Consider the following 18,014-nt stretch of genomic DNA (forward strand, 5'->3'; position numbering starts at 1 on the left):
TGATAATGGTCATTAATTTCTGCAAAAAGAAAAGGTTGCGCCTTCTCCTCCCTCGCTGAAAAACAGTGATCACTGCTTTGCTGTCTGATGGGCTTTGTCTCAGGATTGCACTATTTTATTTCAGAATTAAAGTAGCAAGGTTTGAGCTTGTTCATGGTTACAGAGTGAAGCTGCTTGTTCAACCAAATTCAATTTTTAACATCAGAGCAAGGAGAAACTTAACACTACCTGCAATAATGAGATGGACAAGGCCAAGCTGTGATTTAGACAAACTGATTTGATTGCTTTCTATTAAACTCTACTACATTTTTCTCAGCTCTGAGATGATTTAGATCAGTTCCACTTACCTATTCATTGTCTTCTGTGTGTTTTGACAAATGAGTATCCTGTGTCTTTCTCGAGGAAAAACAAAGCTGTAGACTTGCTCTGAAGAGCATTGCTGTTGGAAGAGAAAAGGCAGTTTTATTAAAAAATTCAAGACAAAACATAAACCAGGTATTTCTAATAGCTTTAAGGGTAAATTCTCTTAATTGCATGACAGTTTGCATCAAGGTTTTTTTCTTGTAAGGGGAAATTGGGGAATGGTTTGAGGTTCAGAATATATGAATTCAGTTTACAAGCTGTTGTAGAGAATTTGAGCTTGATCTGGGGTAAATCATCTTCTGGTTCAGGCTCTTAAATTGAAAGGAATAAAAAAGCAAGCAAAAAATCCCAAACAAACAAAAGGAAGGCAAGCTCTTCTCTTCTGATTTGTTTTTTTGTATGTGAACCTGTGAGGTCTTAAGGCATGAAATGCCTTTGTGACTTCACACAGTCCTGACTTCTGTAGCCTTCTGTCTTGTGATATTTTAGACAGCTATGGAAATAATGTGTGTAAATGACCCAAGAGTCGTGGCAGCTTCTTGTGAGGGGCTGATTATTGCACCTGTGATTGAGATAACAGAGGAAGTGTGCTGTCAAAGGGACAGTTTGGTTAGGTTCACCCCTGTCAGTGACTGAGGATGTGCATTCAGAAGGGTTTTGGTTCATAGAGATTCTTCCTAGGACACTCTTTTTAATGTTCTGTTCCTTGCCTTTGGTGATAGAGTAAAAGGATGTTTCATGTCACAGGCAGGAAGTGCAGTAATTCCTCTCTTGTACTGATGTGAGAGAGAAGCTTGGTAGGTTTTTATTTTTGTCATAGTACAAATGTCTTATAGATAGCAGATGAAGGAGTGAACAAAACTGCAGTATATTGCTTTGGCTCCTTAGCACTCAGGATGTTCTCCTGAATTTTGGCTTGCATGTGGTGCTTGCCAATGCTGAAGGAACATCAGACTTTGAAGTCAATGCCTGTAAAAGTTTCACAAGCCTTGTTATGCAGGGTCTCAACTTGTGTAATGGAGTCTCTTTTACCCTTAGGATTTAGCAATTGGAAATAATAGAATAAGGATTAAATAATGAAACTGGATTGCCTGAATTTGTTGGGGGAGAGGAGATGCCTTCATATAAGCATTATTGAACAGTTCTGTTGTAGCAAGTTTTTAGGATAAAAAAATACTCCATTTATTCTGCAATAGGAAATATTTGTGTCTGGGGAAAAAGTCACACTGTGACTTCTAGCTGGTGTGTGCTGAGGAGCTACTGAAATCAGCATTTCATCTGGTCATGACAAGTGATACCACTGTTAGTGCCAGTGGGAACCTAGGTATGAATTATCTCACCTGAGGCCAAGTCTCCTCCTCTAATAGAAAACAGAGATTACTTCTTCAAAGGGTGGAGAAGCTACAGGTTCAGAAATATCTCAAATCCTTGCAATGTAGTTACAAAAAAACCCTAATATTTATATATTATTCTCTTTTTATTCTCTTTTTAATGGTACAGCAATCATTTACAGCACTATCTCCTGAAGTAGTGTCTGGGTATTTTTTTTTTCTACTGAAAAATGCAAGATTATCTGTTACTTCTACTAATTGGTTGTGTTCCAGAAAGTGAATGAGAACAATTTGCACAAAGAATGCTGCTTTTATGCCTTTGTTATGTTATAATCAGAGTTGTTCAAATTTGTAAATCTTGAAAGGTAGAACTTTGTAAGACAAGGAGTACAGAAAGCTTTCAGGAGTTGCATAGAGGTACTGACACATACTGGGACTATACTTACCTTTAGTTAATACTTTTACTCAGTTTAGTATGTGTGTATAATAAATACTGCAGACTTACCATGACTGTTCCTCAGTTTGGAAAATCTATGGATTTTTCTTGAACTGGCTTCAGGAGATCTTGGAGAATATGGCTGAGACACAGTCAGAACTTGGTATGCAGTTGTATAAAAATGTGGAACTTTAGCCACAAACACATTCCTTGCTGGATTATCAATGACAGATTACTTTAATCTTCTTTATGTATTTGTACCTGACATACTTATTTCCTAATTATAAATTTTACAAATATATTACTTTTTTTTCCCCAAAAGTAGATATCTTGCTAGTATCTGTTTTAAGCAAAGGATGACTTTGACAGTTTGCTCTCCATGATTTCCAGATTCTGTCAGAAGAAAGACTGTTGTCTGATATTAGTCAATATTGAAAGTCCCTGCTGTTCCATGGCTTTTGCAGTAGTTTTGTTAGGCTGTGCCTGTGATTGAAGCCACAGTCCACTGACAAGCATCTTCCAGGTCTTGGGACTGGAATAGCTGATCATTGAGTCATTAGATTAATGATCTTTATAAATTTGGCTTGGGTTAACTGTAGGACAATGCAGTGTGTAGAGCTTCTGAAATTGAAGACAAACTGATATTCATTTGCTATTTTGTAGTTGTGAAATTGACTTTATGCTCATTACTGCAAATTATCAGGAAACAGGATGCCTGCTGTCAAGTTTAGTGCAAACAAATACTAAGAAGACTTAGTGGTTATCCCTGCTGTGGGTGCGTTTTCAGATTAAAATACAGTGATTTTATTCCCTCCTTAATCTTAGTGTTCGATGTGCATTTTAAAGAGTACAGTGATTTCAGTCTCCTTTAGAGTTTCTCACAGCAGGAAACCCTAAAATGTTGAAAACAGAAGCCATCAGCCAGGTCTTCAGCAAACTGTGGTGTCTTGGGAAGTGATTTTGTAATGACAGGTGCAGTCCTTAAAATATATTGTGCACAGTTATCCTCCTTACATTCTTTAATGACAATCTATTTTTAATAAAGCTATTTAGCTTGGTTAATTAGAGCTAGTAATAAATCTCCTAGTCTGCTGATTAATCTTAGGAAATATCTTGAACCACACCAATGGAAAATGAGGCTGTAAAGTAGCTACACATATTTAGACTTTTTATTGGCATTTTACTTACAAGAAAGGTCTTTTGAAGTGGTTTTGTCTCTGGATGCAGCCCATGGAGCTAACCTCCCATGGAAAATGGGGATAGAAAACAAACAGGCCATGGAGAAATGGAAAATAATCCATGCCAGTAATCTCACTGAGGAGTTTGATATAAGCCTTCCCAGATCTGCTCCTGTGTTTTATGTCAGACAAGTTATCTTAAATAGTAGGACTATAATTTGAAGAGAATTAATTATTAGTGTTCAGTTGTTCTGCTTGCAGTCAGCTTTAACAATATGTATCCAAATTAATAAAATCAGGACAACAGCAATTTAAAAATTATTAAAATTGAATAGAAGAGGAAAAAAAAAAGAGTGGAAAAATAAGATAAGTTTGGATTTTCAAAATAGTAATATAAATAGATACATTGTTTGAAGTTATGCAGCATTTCTGAGAATCAATAGTTTTGCTTTTCTGCAGGATTCAGAGTTCCCTGTTGATCCTGAAGGGATCCCATACTTGGAGCAGCCTAAAGAGCACACTCAGCCCCTGAGATCTGGCCACTATCAACTGAGCAGCATTTTGAAGGTGCACGACTTCGCAGTGAGCTGGTAGGAACCATGAACAGTACATTAATTTTATTATGTTTGTGTGGAGTTTGAGTTTTCAGCAGGTCACTGAGAGGTGTTTACGGTAAGCAAATATCTGAAAAATTACTGGCAGCAATCAGGGGGACTTCCTCTCTGAAGGATGTGAAAGTGGAAAAACTGATCATGAAATGCAGTGGTAAATACAGTGGTTAATACAGTAAAACACCTGGGCAGAACTGTTTACAGCTTGAGATTCATCTTTTATGTAGAGAGGCTGGGATTTGGTTAGTGGATATAAAAACAGAAACCAGAGATGACTGTAAACTCAGGTTCCAGGAAAATGAATTATAGTGCTGAATATTTTTTCAATTTGTATTTGATTGCAGTTTATTTCCCTGGGTTAAAAATCAAAAGAGTTTAAATTTAGATTGGCTTGTAAGCAATGACATTTCAGGGCTTGCTAGCTGCAGCTGAGGAAGAATGAACCTAAAAATATTTTTTTAAAAAAAGTAAAATTTAATAGCAAAGTTCTGACAATTATGACACATTGAGTAGATTTGAGTATATTTTTAAATTAATTAAAAATAAAATCTTTACACATTTAACACTTATAATGCAAAGGTCACATACAGTTCCTTTTGGTGACTCCCCACATTTTGCAGTAAGTAACCACCAAGGTTTTGCATTATTTTGTGGCTGACCAATAGCAGATAAATATGGTCATGTAAGACTATTCCTTGTTTTTCTTTCTTGAATTATATTTTTATATAATTTGTGTATATCCTTACATCCAATGCTTCTAATTATTGCTAGCAGAGATACTTAACCTGCTGAGAAATTCTAAGTGTTTTTTTCAATTCGTGACTAGATATAACACCTTAAGGATACAGTGCCACTTCAGCAAGCCATTTTCTGAAAGAAAAATAAATTGGATATCTTTAAGCATATCAGGAAACACCTTAGAACTTAGAGAAATGGCAACTTACTGAAAGGAACCTGCCAGAGGGGATGTGTATTTAATTTCATATACTGAAAATAGGATGTTGACTTTCATGTAAAGATGCTCCTTTAAAGAAAATGAGAGTCTGGGATAATGCTCTGAAATTAACTGAAATGCTTCTTTTAAAAATGTGATAATATAAAATCATGCAAAGAAAAAAAGAATTTTAAGGTGTGCTTGAAAAAATGTTAACAAAACAACTGAACTTTTAATTTACTTAAAACATTCTCTGTGTACATTGGGGAGGGGGGTGTAGCTTCTTCACATTTATCTATGTCTGGAAAAAACACTTGAAACATATTTCAATTCACAGAAATTTTTTCCTATCTGAATACTACTACATAAAATCAGCCTTTTTAAGTGATAGAAAAGAGAGACTATCTTGTTTTTCTTGTTAGTGCTAAAGGCTCTATGGTAGCCTGATTTGCCTTTTTTTGACAGTGTTTCCTACAGTATTTTTTTTCACATCCTGCTCAATTTCAAGCAAATTTGACAGAGGAATAAGAGACTCAGGAAGTCCTGAGGCTCCCATGTGTTTCAAGAGAACAAATCTCTGTTGTAGAAAGGGCCACTTTTAGGATCCTGTAGGCTGCAGGTGGCTGAGAACTTAGGGAAAAGAGAAGTTGCAATTTTTTTTTGGGGGGAAGAGCTGCAAATGGAGCTCTTACTTGGTTCTGTAGGATCCAATCCCAAGGCACACAGGTAATGCACACAGAGCTTGGGTTTTTAGTTTGACACAGCAGCTATGCAGTTTTGAATCTAGTTTTCCAAGAGGTTATTAAATGCATAAATCAAGATTTTTTCAGAGAAGAATGACTTAGATTAAATCATCTGTGTAGGGAATTAAATAAAAATAGCCCATCTAAAGAAATTCTGAATGTTCACTAAATGTATTTCTAGTAATTACGATTGTCTATCTGGTTTTACAGACACAAGGGGAAATCCATATGCACTAGATGAAAATTAATTTTTTCTTGTAGTTCATAGGATAGATGGAAAACATTCTGTTGACTGATGGGAGCAGATTTTTCTCACCAGAACCAGTATATCAAAAGGGCAGAACAAAATCTGATTTGTGTATGGGTTATTACTGGGTTCTTTTACATTTCTGTAGAAACTGGAGCACCTGCAAATCCAAATTCACAGTTTTGCACAAGCTCACATACATTAGTTCTCCAGACCTTCATCAGTATTCATTGAAATGCATGTTAGTGAAGGGGGAGGAAAAATCCCTTGGGAAACCATGTTTATTTGCTGCTTAGCTGAATGATTCCCACTTCTCAAATCATCACATAGGCATTCCTTTTTTGCATCAAATTCACATTGCTCCAGTGTCCTTTTAAATATCCTGGTGAATCTTACTGTGCCTACAAGAAGCACTGTAATAAGATCTACAGTGGGTAAAGGCTCTTCATTAATCTTACTTGTCCACTTTCTCCTCACTTGCTTTCTACATCTTTGCTGTAACCTTTTGTATTGTTTTCCACAGAAAATACCTCTGCAGTCACCATATGCAATGGTACATCTGTCCTGGTTTATTTTGTCTTCACTTGGGTAAAGAAAGGTGCCCAGACCAACAGTAATCAGTGCATTTTTAATGTTTAGCATGGCATTGCAAACCAGGAAGATGCCAGGTTTTATGGTGGAGAGATGATTGCCTGAGAGGAAGCTGCAAAAATAAGCAGTAATCATCTTGGCTTTTTTTGGTGATTTTTTAGGATGTCATCCTTCCCTTCCCCCTTCCCCGATCACAATCCTCCATTCAAATCTTATTTCCTGTTTATCATTGGCAGTCAGATGTACTTACAATCAAAATTGTCATAGAATTTGTAAATATAGGGCTTAATATAGGTGCCAGGGGATGTTTGCATTAGATATTAGGAAGAATTTCTTCACTGACAGGGTGGTCAGGTGCTGGCACAGGCTGCCCAGGGCAGTGGTGGAATCTCTGGAAGTGTTCAGGAGTGTAGATGTAGCACTTGGGGACATGGGGTAGTGATGATTCGCAGTGGAGCTGAGCTGGACTTGCTGATTTTTCCAACCTTAGAGATAATGTGATTCCATGTTTTAAATGGATCTTTTACCTTCTAAGTGTACCTGCATAAATAGGAAATGTATATTGTTCTTGTTTACATGTAACCTGATGTTCTCAAATCCTTTATCCTTGTTTGATAATGTAGAAGAAAAAGACAGAAAATTGCTAATGCTCTGCCTAGGCATTGTAAAAATAGCAAGGTGGAGATAATAGTAAAGAAAAAGCAAATACAAAATGTTTAGTGATTATCTTGCATTTCCTGATTGGCCCAGTAAAAGATAACTTTTCAGTAGGGTCTAATTCATCATTATATCTTACTATACTAGTTTCCCCTATTTTTTATCAGTGGATTCCAGAGAAGATTTAAGAAATATCTCCTTGGGAACCATGCAAATTGACTTGCAGCATGGAACAGTGTAGCTGTAATTAAAGGTACAGTCTGGTAGAGCCTTGTGCCGAGAGGTGGAGGTAAGAAAGCACTGCAGAGGCCTGGACTCTCTTCCTCTTCAGTTCACATTTCCCACTTTTAATCCTTGCCAGCTGAGCACGTACATGCACACAGATGCACATCCACATCACACAGAGGAGCCAGCTTTGCAGGGAAGAGAATCCTTTGAGTGTTGGCATGAGGAAATCCTTTTGCAATGGATTATAGCTTGAGGTTTTGCTTCAGTGGGTGGTATTGGTGTGCACTGTCTTTCAGAGTTCCAAGTTTTCTATTTACTTGGGAAGGTGGTGAGGCACAGGGAATTTGGCAACGTGTGAAGAACAAGGTGTTCTGTTTTGTCAGTCAGATTCGACACTTGCTCTGTACTAGGTTTTGGTCCTTTCTAGACATAACTCCCTGTTTTCTTTTTCATTCTCAGACTTAAGAGTTACTTGTGGGAAGAGCAGAACATTGAAATCGTGTGTAAATGAAGTAACAAAAGTAGCACAGTTGATTTTTATGCAAACATCTTGGTAGTTCTGTTTGTTGCTGCTCCTATTTGCCAAGAATTCTGCATTAAAATCTCAAAGCACCTTTGTCATGGTCTTGTCACTACGTTTGGTGTCCTTCTCTGTGATGCCTGTGGAGTTTTGACAACAGTTACCCTGATGGTTTGCTGAGACTGCTGCCTGTCAGGCTGACAAATGTCAGCTCCCTTTTTCCTGTGTTCTGCCCATTTGTTTCCATCTCTCTGTTGCCTTAGAGCTGGTGAAGTAATGTCATTTTATTTTGTCTCTGAACAATGCCAAGCAAAATAGGGTCTGTCTACCAAGAGCTGATCAGTCATATGCATCTTCATGTCCTTGTGTAACACAAAGTAGGAAAGAGGATTCAAAGTCCAAAATTCATGAGGAAATTTCCTCTTGAAGGGTTTACTGGAGTTTAAAAAATCATTACAATTTATTTAAACCCCCTTCTTGCCTCCTAGGGCATTAGAAAAGATTTTTTTTTTATAAAATTACATTTTTCCATTAACAGTAAAACTTTTTAATTGTGCCATCATATACTGATTTCTTGCATGAGTAGCCAGAGTGACTTGGAGATTTGCATTAGCAAAATTAAGCAGCAGCTCATGTTGCTACAGAAATTATACCTGCTTTTAAAGGAATATGACATACAGGTGTCTCTCATATGAGGAAAGTCAGAGAGAGCTGGGGCTGCTCAACCACATTTATACACAGTGTGTATGAATTAAATCTAATAACACTCACAAGTATATTTGTGCTATTAATTTTTGCATCTGCTGAAGAAGGGTAGACAGTAAGTTGCAGAATTGGATTTTTATGTGTGCTGAAATATTCAGATACTTAATTTGACCTCTTTTGAAATATTAAAATTCTGTGTCTTTTCAAAAACTTCCAAAAAAGTAATATGAGTGGGAGCTTGGGTTAATCTTTATCTCCTTGTATATATGACAAGAAATTCTTGATTCTCATGTTTTATTTTCATCTCGCTGTTTGATCAGCCTTTGAATATATTTGAACTAGTGTTAGAGATGGTTAAATGGTTAAATGTAAAATTAACAAGTCACTTAGTGTATTTTCCATGACACAAAGGACAAAACCCAGCAGCTCAGCTTGGATCACTGACAGATCAGTCTGTGCACTTGCACGAAGGGTTTTTCACGATGTTTTAAACCTTTAACTTTCCCAGATAAACCTGTCAAGTATTTTAGCATCAAATTAATGTTGTTAATAATTTTTTCTCTCTCTTTTTGCCATATAGAAAATTCAAGTACTTTCCTTTGAAAAATTCTTGCATTAATGCCTTTCCCCCCATGACTGGCCTTTATGAGTAGTATGAATGTGTGTTTAAACTGCACATGATGTTCTTACCCTTCTGCAAAGAACAAGTGACAAATAACCCTAAAGCCTGCAAGTGTGGGTACAGTCCCCAGCATTTACAGAGGCTGGGAAGAATTCACTGTGTGTGTGCCCTGCCAGCCTTGTGCACATCCTTATGTCCCCAGCACTTCTGTGAGACAGCATCATCCTCTTGGGAAATCCTTCCTGCAAGATTCCCCGAGTGCAAGATCCAGAAATTAAATTCATGTCTTCCAAGTCACAGTTCAGTGCTTCAACCCTGGATGTCAGAGTTTCACTGTTTCCCTATACAAATTAAGTTAATTTCTGTCTGCATTAAGGCTCATGTAATGGAGAGGTTGTTCCATGGACTTACTGCACAGGCTCTGCAACAGCTTGGAAACAGTTTATGTGGAGGGAGCACTCAAGAGGAAAATGTCAGATGTAGTTTAGCTCCCTGTAATGCAGTTTAATAGAGAGGAAAAGTGAGCTCTCCATGAATAGTCACTGAGAACTGTGTGGCTCACACTTGGATAAGCTCTAATGAAGAACTCCTGGCTCCAACCCTCCCACCCTCCTTTGGAGCTTTTTCTATCTAATACAGCAATAAGAAGGGAAGTGAATAGTTCCCTTGGCTCCACCTTTCCCTTTTCCCCTGCAGGGTAAATATTCCTTCTTGTTCATCTCTAAAGCTTTGGGCTATCAGAGTCTTTAGAAGCCTTTTTGTTTCTCATTAGCTCTGTCTGCAGCTCTGGCCACCAGCGATGGCTCCTGAGGGAAGGTCTGGCTGTGGCTGGAACAGCCACTTTGAAACCATTGCAGCAATAATCAGAAGGATAATCTCAAGGCATGTTGTGTTTTTATGGTGCACACTTGGAAAGAGTTGGGTATCTCTGTAATTTTATTAGTGAACAAGCATCTTTACCAGGAAAAAAGGACACTTTTTAGGCAGGGTCAACAGAGGGAAAGCATATAATATATTTTATTTTTACTAGCTATCTTCATAGTTACTGAGCAGATTTTGCAGAAGTACTTGTTTGCAACAAAAAAAAAAAAAGAAGAAAAAAGATTGTAAAAAGATATGGTTGTAACTTTATTGAGGCTCTTGTGTATTCTCCACAGAGCAAAAGGTGTGATGCCTGGCAACTATCACTCTGCTAAATTGCTTGGCTTTTGCTTATTATTCCCAATAGTTTGTGGACAGAAGAGGGCTGAAAAGACTGGGTTAGTAATTTTCTAGTAAGTATTTAACTAAAAGCAATCATCCTGTGATGATCTGACTATTCTGGGCTCCAAATGCACTAAAACCTCAATATTTAATGGATGTGAGCAATGCTGTCAGGCACAGGGTGGGATTGTTGGGGTGTCTTGGGCAGGGCCACGAGCTAGACTGGAGAATCCTCATGGGTCTTTTCCAGCTCAGGATATTCTGTAATTCTGTAATTTTATATTGAACAGATGTAATATATCAATAATAAAAGGAATGGTTTTAACACTTGTCACGTGGGCTGATATACTAACCAAAGATAGTTTGAAAATGAGTTAGCTTATAAAAATATTTCAAGAAGTATGAACAGGATGTTGAGATTTTCTTGAAATAGAGTATATTTGTAAGCTTTAAAAAGATAGTAATTAGCATGAAGGAATTCATATAATGGGATTTTTTTTCAGAAAGAAAAATGCTAAGCTTCAGGATTTTTAGAAGGTGACTAATATGTGTCATGACATTTCTTTCACTTTGATACAATTCTATATAATTATTCACAAAAAAAATGCTAATTGAAGTTGCAATACTGAATTTTTCTTGTCAACTTAAAAGCCATTTACATTTTTATTATATATTTAATACCCATTTAGAACTACTATTTGTCAAGGAACAAATACTTTCTTTAGGATGGTTAGGAGTTTTGTTTTGATTTCATACACCACTTTTTACATTTTCTAGTACCTGGCAATGAATTTTTCCATGTAAAGAAATGCATGTCTTTGGAAAAGTAAATTTTTTAAAAGGTAGAGTTTATAGGCAGTCACAGCAAGATATATGTACAATTACCCATAGATAAGTGGCTTGTTTTCTGGGAAAGTCAGGAGCATTGTGGAGTGGTTTTCCTGAGAACCAGAGAGAGTTCAGGAATATATTGTGGTAGAAAGAAAGGAACAGGAACATAATAAAAATAAAATATAAGATAAAATAAAAAATATATTTTCTAACTAGAAGTAACTTCCATAAATACAAGGTTAACACATAATGTCCAAAAATCATCTGAAGGAATCTGTAGGGCTGCTCTTGTTGTGTTTTAATGAGGAATTTTAGGGCTGCTCTTGTTGTGTTTTAATGAGGAATTTTACTTGCCTAAGCTTTTTAACACGTTGCAATTAATACCATTAGGCACTTGGCATTCTTTGATACTGTCTTGTAGAAATTGTAAACTGATTTATTAATGCTTGTGGTTTTCCCTTATTCTCAGTCTGACCTATGACAAGTTGTGCATGTATTACAAACCTGCTGTACAAATGATTCTTAATAGAAGCTAAAATCACCTGCCACTCATAATCACCTGCCACCAGTTCCATAATCCAAATGTAAAATCACTGCAGGTTTGGGGTATTTATGGTTGCAGTGATTTAGAGATACAGCACTAACACAGAGATGCATAAAGGTGGCAGTTTCCATTTGTGCAGCTCTATTTCCTAATCCCTGTGGCTTGGGAAATCTCCTATCAGTGCTTCATCTCACAGGATGTTAATTGCTGTAGTTTAAAAAAATATATTCTCATGATTTTTTGCTGTATAAATATTTTTAAGTGAGATTTTAAATTATTAAAATGAGCATAGTACTTGAACTGTAGTAGCTGCAGTGTCTCTGAAGGAAAGCAAGACAAATATAAGAAATTTAAAGAAGAAAGTAGGTGTATTTACTCTTGTTTGAGTGAGTAACTACACAGCTGGCCAGAAGGAAAAGAATTATTAGATTGTGGGAAGACTTGCTGCATTGTTGAATAAAAGTTCCTAAGTACAAAAGAGCAATAAGGAGAAATACCTGTGAAAACTACAAGAATGATACCAACTCTCCTAGGGATGATTTCCTGTTTATTCCATTCTGATTTCAGTGTTTTCTCCGTGGTAAATTCTGAAAACATCAGTGTTGATATACTTGGAGCTATGCAACCAATAAGATTGACAGAAAAAGTAAAACTTGAACTCAGTTTGAAAGGTGAAGTTTTAAAAATGTTGAAAAGCATGTTCAGGTCTCATGGGAAGAGAGTGAATTCCCATGGGTTTCCCTTGAAATGCTGAAGCTGAATTTTGGAGGTTTGTTGGCCTGTTCTCACCACAATTCTCTCCATGTTCCTATACTTGTGATTTCAGTCCTTAATCTTTCAGAACTATCCTGCTGGAGAATTTCCTGCACAAAAAAATGTCCAAATAGAATTGTTCAAGAAATCAAGCAATGGAGAAGCCTGTATATTTGGAGTGCTTGGCCAATGTCTGCCTTTATTTTAAAAACCCTTTTCAGTAGCTTCACTTCTGTACCTGATACCCATTTTCTAGCAGTATTTTAGGCCAGAATACATATTGCTTGCCATAGTCACCAGAACTTGTAATAGCCTACCAGTAGCAGGAATTCAGTGATAGACTTTTAACCCTTGGTTTTGATGGAGATGCCATAAAATCCAGAGGCTGTGCGTTGTCTGCAGTGTTGCTTTTGCTCTGTTCCCCCTGGATGCCAGGAGGAGGGCATGTCCTTGTGCTGAAACAAGTCCTTAGGAGCTGCTGGAAGATACATGGCAGTGGTGAGTTATGGATATGGGCTTATTACCTGGATAGACTTTAATTGCTGCTGTTGTAGTTAATTAGGACTGGTGTAAAACTGTGTGAACACCATAATTAGATCACACTGGTTTGTGTTTTTTGTTGCCTGCACTAAGTTCTGTGCAGATCAGACAAGGAGTAAGAGATCCCTAGCTAGGGATTTGGGAGCTGTGAAAGGGAGCAGATGTATGGCAGTAATAATCTTACTTGAATGTTTTTCCTAATGCTCAAATTTTCAGGGGCTGTGCTCGACTTCAGGGACAAACTTTCTATACCACATAAGTGCCCAAATTCTAATTCAGATCCAGCTTTCAGCAGCTACTCTGCAGGTGTGTAAATAAACATGCATGTAGCAGAAGGCACCAATGATCCTATAGAGACTCAGACAAAATGACTACATTTCCTTGGGGATGCTCAGAATATTCTGAAAACTACATCCCAGTTGCAGATGTAGCTAAAATTTGAAAATCTGTGGAGTTTTTTGTTCAGTCTAAGATAAATCATTAAATTCATGTTAACATTTTTCTATCATCAGTGTAGGACAGATGAGGTAAGTAAGTAACAATCTGTCAAACCAGACCAAAGAACATCTTGATTTTGATTTTACACTGATTGGTACTAAACAGTGGAATAGTGCTTGTCAGCTTTACTTGGATCTCTTTCTTTTCCTTGTTTCAAAACAATTAGATTTTTAAACTAACTTATAATCAAAACAGAACTGATGGAGATTGCAGTTTCCGGGCCCTTGGATGTAAATGTTGGCATTGAAATAAAAATGTCACCCAGGTGAATATCTGTGTGAGGCTGTGATCATCCTTGTTTCCTTGTGAGAGCTCATAATCATGGAAATTAATGGACTGCAACACTGAAGACTGTTTCTACATTTATCAGGGCTATTTCCAGACTGAGCTTCTGTTGATATTTGTTTGTTTGGGCTTTTTTTTTTTTTTTTCTCTTAAAAAGAAAACCATCTGTGTGTGAAATGGCATGTTTAAGGCACAGGGTGTCCTAAACAAAACAAGTTTGTTTTATTAAAATTTATAGTTTATAGTTGTCCATATAGCTGCAGACAGGGTTTTTTAATCTTGCTTTATTTTGATATTTTGACTTTAAAATTAATTCAGAAGTAGAGGTTATTTTGAATATTTTCTATTAATTTCTTGTATTAAAATGAGCAAGATTGTGCTTTGCTAGGAAGGGAACTTCCTTCATTGAAATTTTGTCATGCACTGGACTGAGAACTGGTGAAGTCCCCATCCCACACCATCACTATCTCCCTTTATAAGATGTGTGGACATGGCACTTGGAGACATGGTGTAGTGGTGGCTTTGGCAGAGCTGGCTTGATGTTGGACTTGATCTTAGAGGTCTTTTCCAAACTTAATGAGTCCATAATTGTGAATGATTTTATGGGTGTATGAATGCTGATTATTTTTAGCACCCCTTTGTGAGGTCAGTGTCTTGCTTCTCTTGTTTTCCTTCTCATTGTGGCATTGCTGGATTTTGATATAATGAAATTGCTATTAAATGGTGTGTGCTATCCCTCACATATCACAGCAAATGAACTCATTCTGATTTATTTATTGATCTCTTTTGTAGAGCAGTTACAGCTTCTCTTTGTGCTTCTTTGAACTGAAATATGTTTGAGTTTTTAAACTTAAAATCAATGAAGTCCCCATGCTTCTGTTTGGTATTTGCTTGGTTTTTCATATGTTTGAGTTATGGGTTGAAAGTACTGGGAAATCAAGCTTCATAATTCTGCTAACCAACTATAAATCAAATTCTGAGACAACTTTAAGATGTTCAGTAAAACTTTACAGGAATTGATGCTGCCAAATGCTATAGTGCTTCTCCAAGCACTACTATTTTAACATAGCCTTCTTATACAAATGTCTATCTTAGTAAAATATGTGCATATTTATATCACCGCTTTCAAAAGTGAAAGTACCATCAGCCAGAAATGAGCAGCACCACTGGTTCACAGGAGGGGAGATTTTTCTGGTGCAGTTTTACGTATTTTTTTCAAGCTAGATTCATATCATAGAATCACAGAATGGTTTGGGTTGGGAGGGACCTTAAAGCTCATCTTGTTCCAACTCCTGCCATGGCCAGGGAACCTTCCACTGTCCCAGGTTGTTTCAAGCCCCATCCAACCTGGCTTGGACCCTTCCAGAGATGGGAATTACGTACATCCTTTAGATACTCCACAACACTAACTGCACTGGTCCTGGCTGGCGTTTGTGGGAGGCAGGGAGGCCAGAAAATTATTTTCTGTGCTGTGAACGGTGTTTAAATGGATCATTTACCTCTCAGGAGAGAGATAGCGGCAGGGGAAGGACAAACAAGACAACAGTAAATGAAGGAAGATTGATGGTCACTGACATCAGGGAGAGTTTTCCATCTAAAACTGAGGTCCCTGCGTTTCGGAGCATTCAGGGCAAAAATAGAAACAAAATATGTTGTTTTAATGCTGTATCCTGATCTAGTGGCAAGGAAACATCCATGGAACTCAGTGTGCCTCAAAAAAGGAAGCAGTAATGCGTGGTTTAATAGATTTTGAGGTCTGAGTTTAATTCACTAGCTAATAATGACATATGGGCTAGCATTGCTTATATGAAAATTGGTGCCTTAGATACTGCTGAAATGTCCTTCAACCCCATTTTGTGTTGCATGTGGTTACAAAGCAAAAACCACTCTGGTGGATGGTTCAGGCACTTAAGGCATTCCATATTGTACAGCACAATGTGTGTCATTCCTGACACAATGGAGCACTCCAACAGGTGTGATAATCTGTGGACTTGAAGATTCCTGGACAATAAAGTGCTTCAGCCTACTTTTCATGTGAGTATCTGTGCCAAGGTCTGCACTACTGCAGTTACAGTTCCATTATGCAAGTTTGGAGTATACATTTGGGGAAAGGACCAACACAAAGACTTTTTATTCATATGTAGATAAAGAAATACTCAAGATCCTTCATTGAAAAGTTACAAGAGGGTCCAAGGAATAGAAAATGGAATGTAACATTGTGGGATTATTTAAGGATTTTAAGTCTTCAGGTTTTTTTGTTTGGTAGGCTGTTTTATTCTTGAAAATAAGACATGTTTTATCTTTGACACACTGGGAAATAAAACTGCTTGGTTTTAGGCCTGATTTTTGTCTTGAGGTTAGAACTGTGTCACCTTGCAGTTGGGGACTTCGGACACAAATGGAACTGGGATGGGCACAGTCATGTTTGGAGAAGTGTGGGGAGAAGGACAAAGGAAGAGAAGACAATAAAATATGTCAGTTGGTGCAGTTTGAGTAGAACAAAGATGGGACTATGGCATAACCTGGATTGTCACTGAAACATTGAGGGATTTTTTTTATGAATTAAACAGTAGGTGTCAAGTCTTTAAAAATAATTTCTTATCCATGAGCTTCCTCAACCTGGTTTTATGTTTAAACAACGCACTACTTGCCCTTGTTTGCTTCCTCATCTCTTTAGGGTTGGGTTTTATCATCCTTCAGTATCACTTGTTGAGCTCTTCATCCTCTTGAGATCAGTCGTGGTTTAAGGTTGAGTCTGTTTCTGTAGTAATTTAGACAGATTGAACAAAATGCTCTCTAAAAAGCAGGAGTGAGGGAATGGGAGCACAAAGTCCATATGGAAAGGACACACTGATGGAGCACTTTATCACACAGTACCAGTTATAACTTATGTTAGAGCCATAGCTCTGAAAGGTTTATTATGTGTAATTGTGATAATAAATCATAGTAAATTTCCCTAGCATTTAAAATGATTTTTAAATACCATACTTGTGTAAGCCTTTTTGTAATTCTTGTGGGAATTATTTAATGTTAAACTGAGGATTTTGGCGTTTTTAATGAGCTGGGAGTACGTGCAGAGTGTTTTGGCAGTATTTCAGTTTTTGTAGATTACTTGGATCTGTTAATTAATACAGCCCTTTGAGACCTTTTTGTGAAAATTAATGGGTTCCCTGAAGAATAACATTCCAAATGCTGGAGATCTACAAGACTTCGGAGATGAGTGCTATTTTAAATTATGCCAAAATTTACTAGATTAAACATTATCTGTTGATGTGAGAAGGACAGAAATTCACAAGAGGCATGCTAAAGATAAACCACCTGTTTTTTTCTTCCTTATCTATGCAAAACATATAAATTAAAGAATTTTTAGATAACATAAAGATTTAGAAATAAGTGGGAGGAGAACATTTTAAAATAAATCCAAAGAGGAACAATATTCCCAAGAAGAAAAGCCCTGTATAAATCGCTTGAAGGGTTGTCCTCCCCCTATTTATACATCTGAGAGTCTTGATGCCTTAGACACAGGAACTGTTTTTGAGCAGGCTGACACTGGAGGTGTTTTGACCAAGAAACTGAGCCTGTGTTAGCTTGGGAGAACTGGGGCTTTTCCCCCTCCCTTTCAGGAAATGTGATGGCCTAGACTTCTTTGACCTGTGTTGAATCAATATCTCTGCAGGAAGGTGCCTGTTTTGAACCGTAGCATGCAATAGTTTTCTTTACCAGCCATCAACTCAGCAGTCCAGGGGTGTGTGAGGAAGAGCAGTGCCAGCAGGTCAGGGAGTGTCCCTGTGCCTCTGCTCGGCCCTGGGAGGCACCTCTGGAGTGCAATGTCCAGCTCTGGAGCTTCTGGAGCGGGACCAGCGGAGGCGCAGAAATGAGGAAGGGACTGGAGCACCTCCCTAAAGAGGAAAGGCTGAGGGAGCTGGGGCTCTTCAGCCTTGAGAGGAGCCCTGATCCCTGTCTGTCCCTGTCTGCAGGGAAGGCTCAGAGCAGGGCTCTGCTCTGTGGAGCCCAGCAATGCCACACGAGGAATGGGCAGGAAAGGAAGCCCCACCTGAACACAAGGAAGAACTTTTCCTGTGCAGCACCTGAGCACTGAAACAGAGCAGAGAGAGTGTGGTACTTCCTCACTGGAAAACCCATCTGGACACAATCCTGTGCCATATACTCTGGGGTGACCCTGCTGGAGCAGGG

At 37.7% G+C, this 18,014-nt stretch overlaps 1 protein-coding gene across 1 annotated transcript in view; it reads left to right on the plus strand.

Moving 5' to 3' along the window:
• The window catches only part of SPAG16 (sperm associated antigen 16), a 364,149-nt gene that overhangs the window by 48,925 nt on the left and 297,210 nt on the right, over positions 1 to 18,014 (plus strand). Inside the window, exon 10 of the mRNA XM_062506713.1 lies at positions 3,768 to 3,898. Coding sequence (XP_062362697.1) covers positions 3,768 to 3,898 — 131 coding nt within the window. The remainder of the gene's footprint in view (positions 1 to 3,767; positions 3,899 to 18,014) is intronic.

This window comes from Cinclus cinclus, chromosome 21 (assembly GCF_963662255.1).
Source record: "Cinclus cinclus chromosome 21, bCinCin1.1, whole genome shotgun sequence".
NCBI lineage: Eukaryota > Metazoa > Chordata > Aves > Passeriformes > Cinclidae > Cinclus > Cinclus cinclus.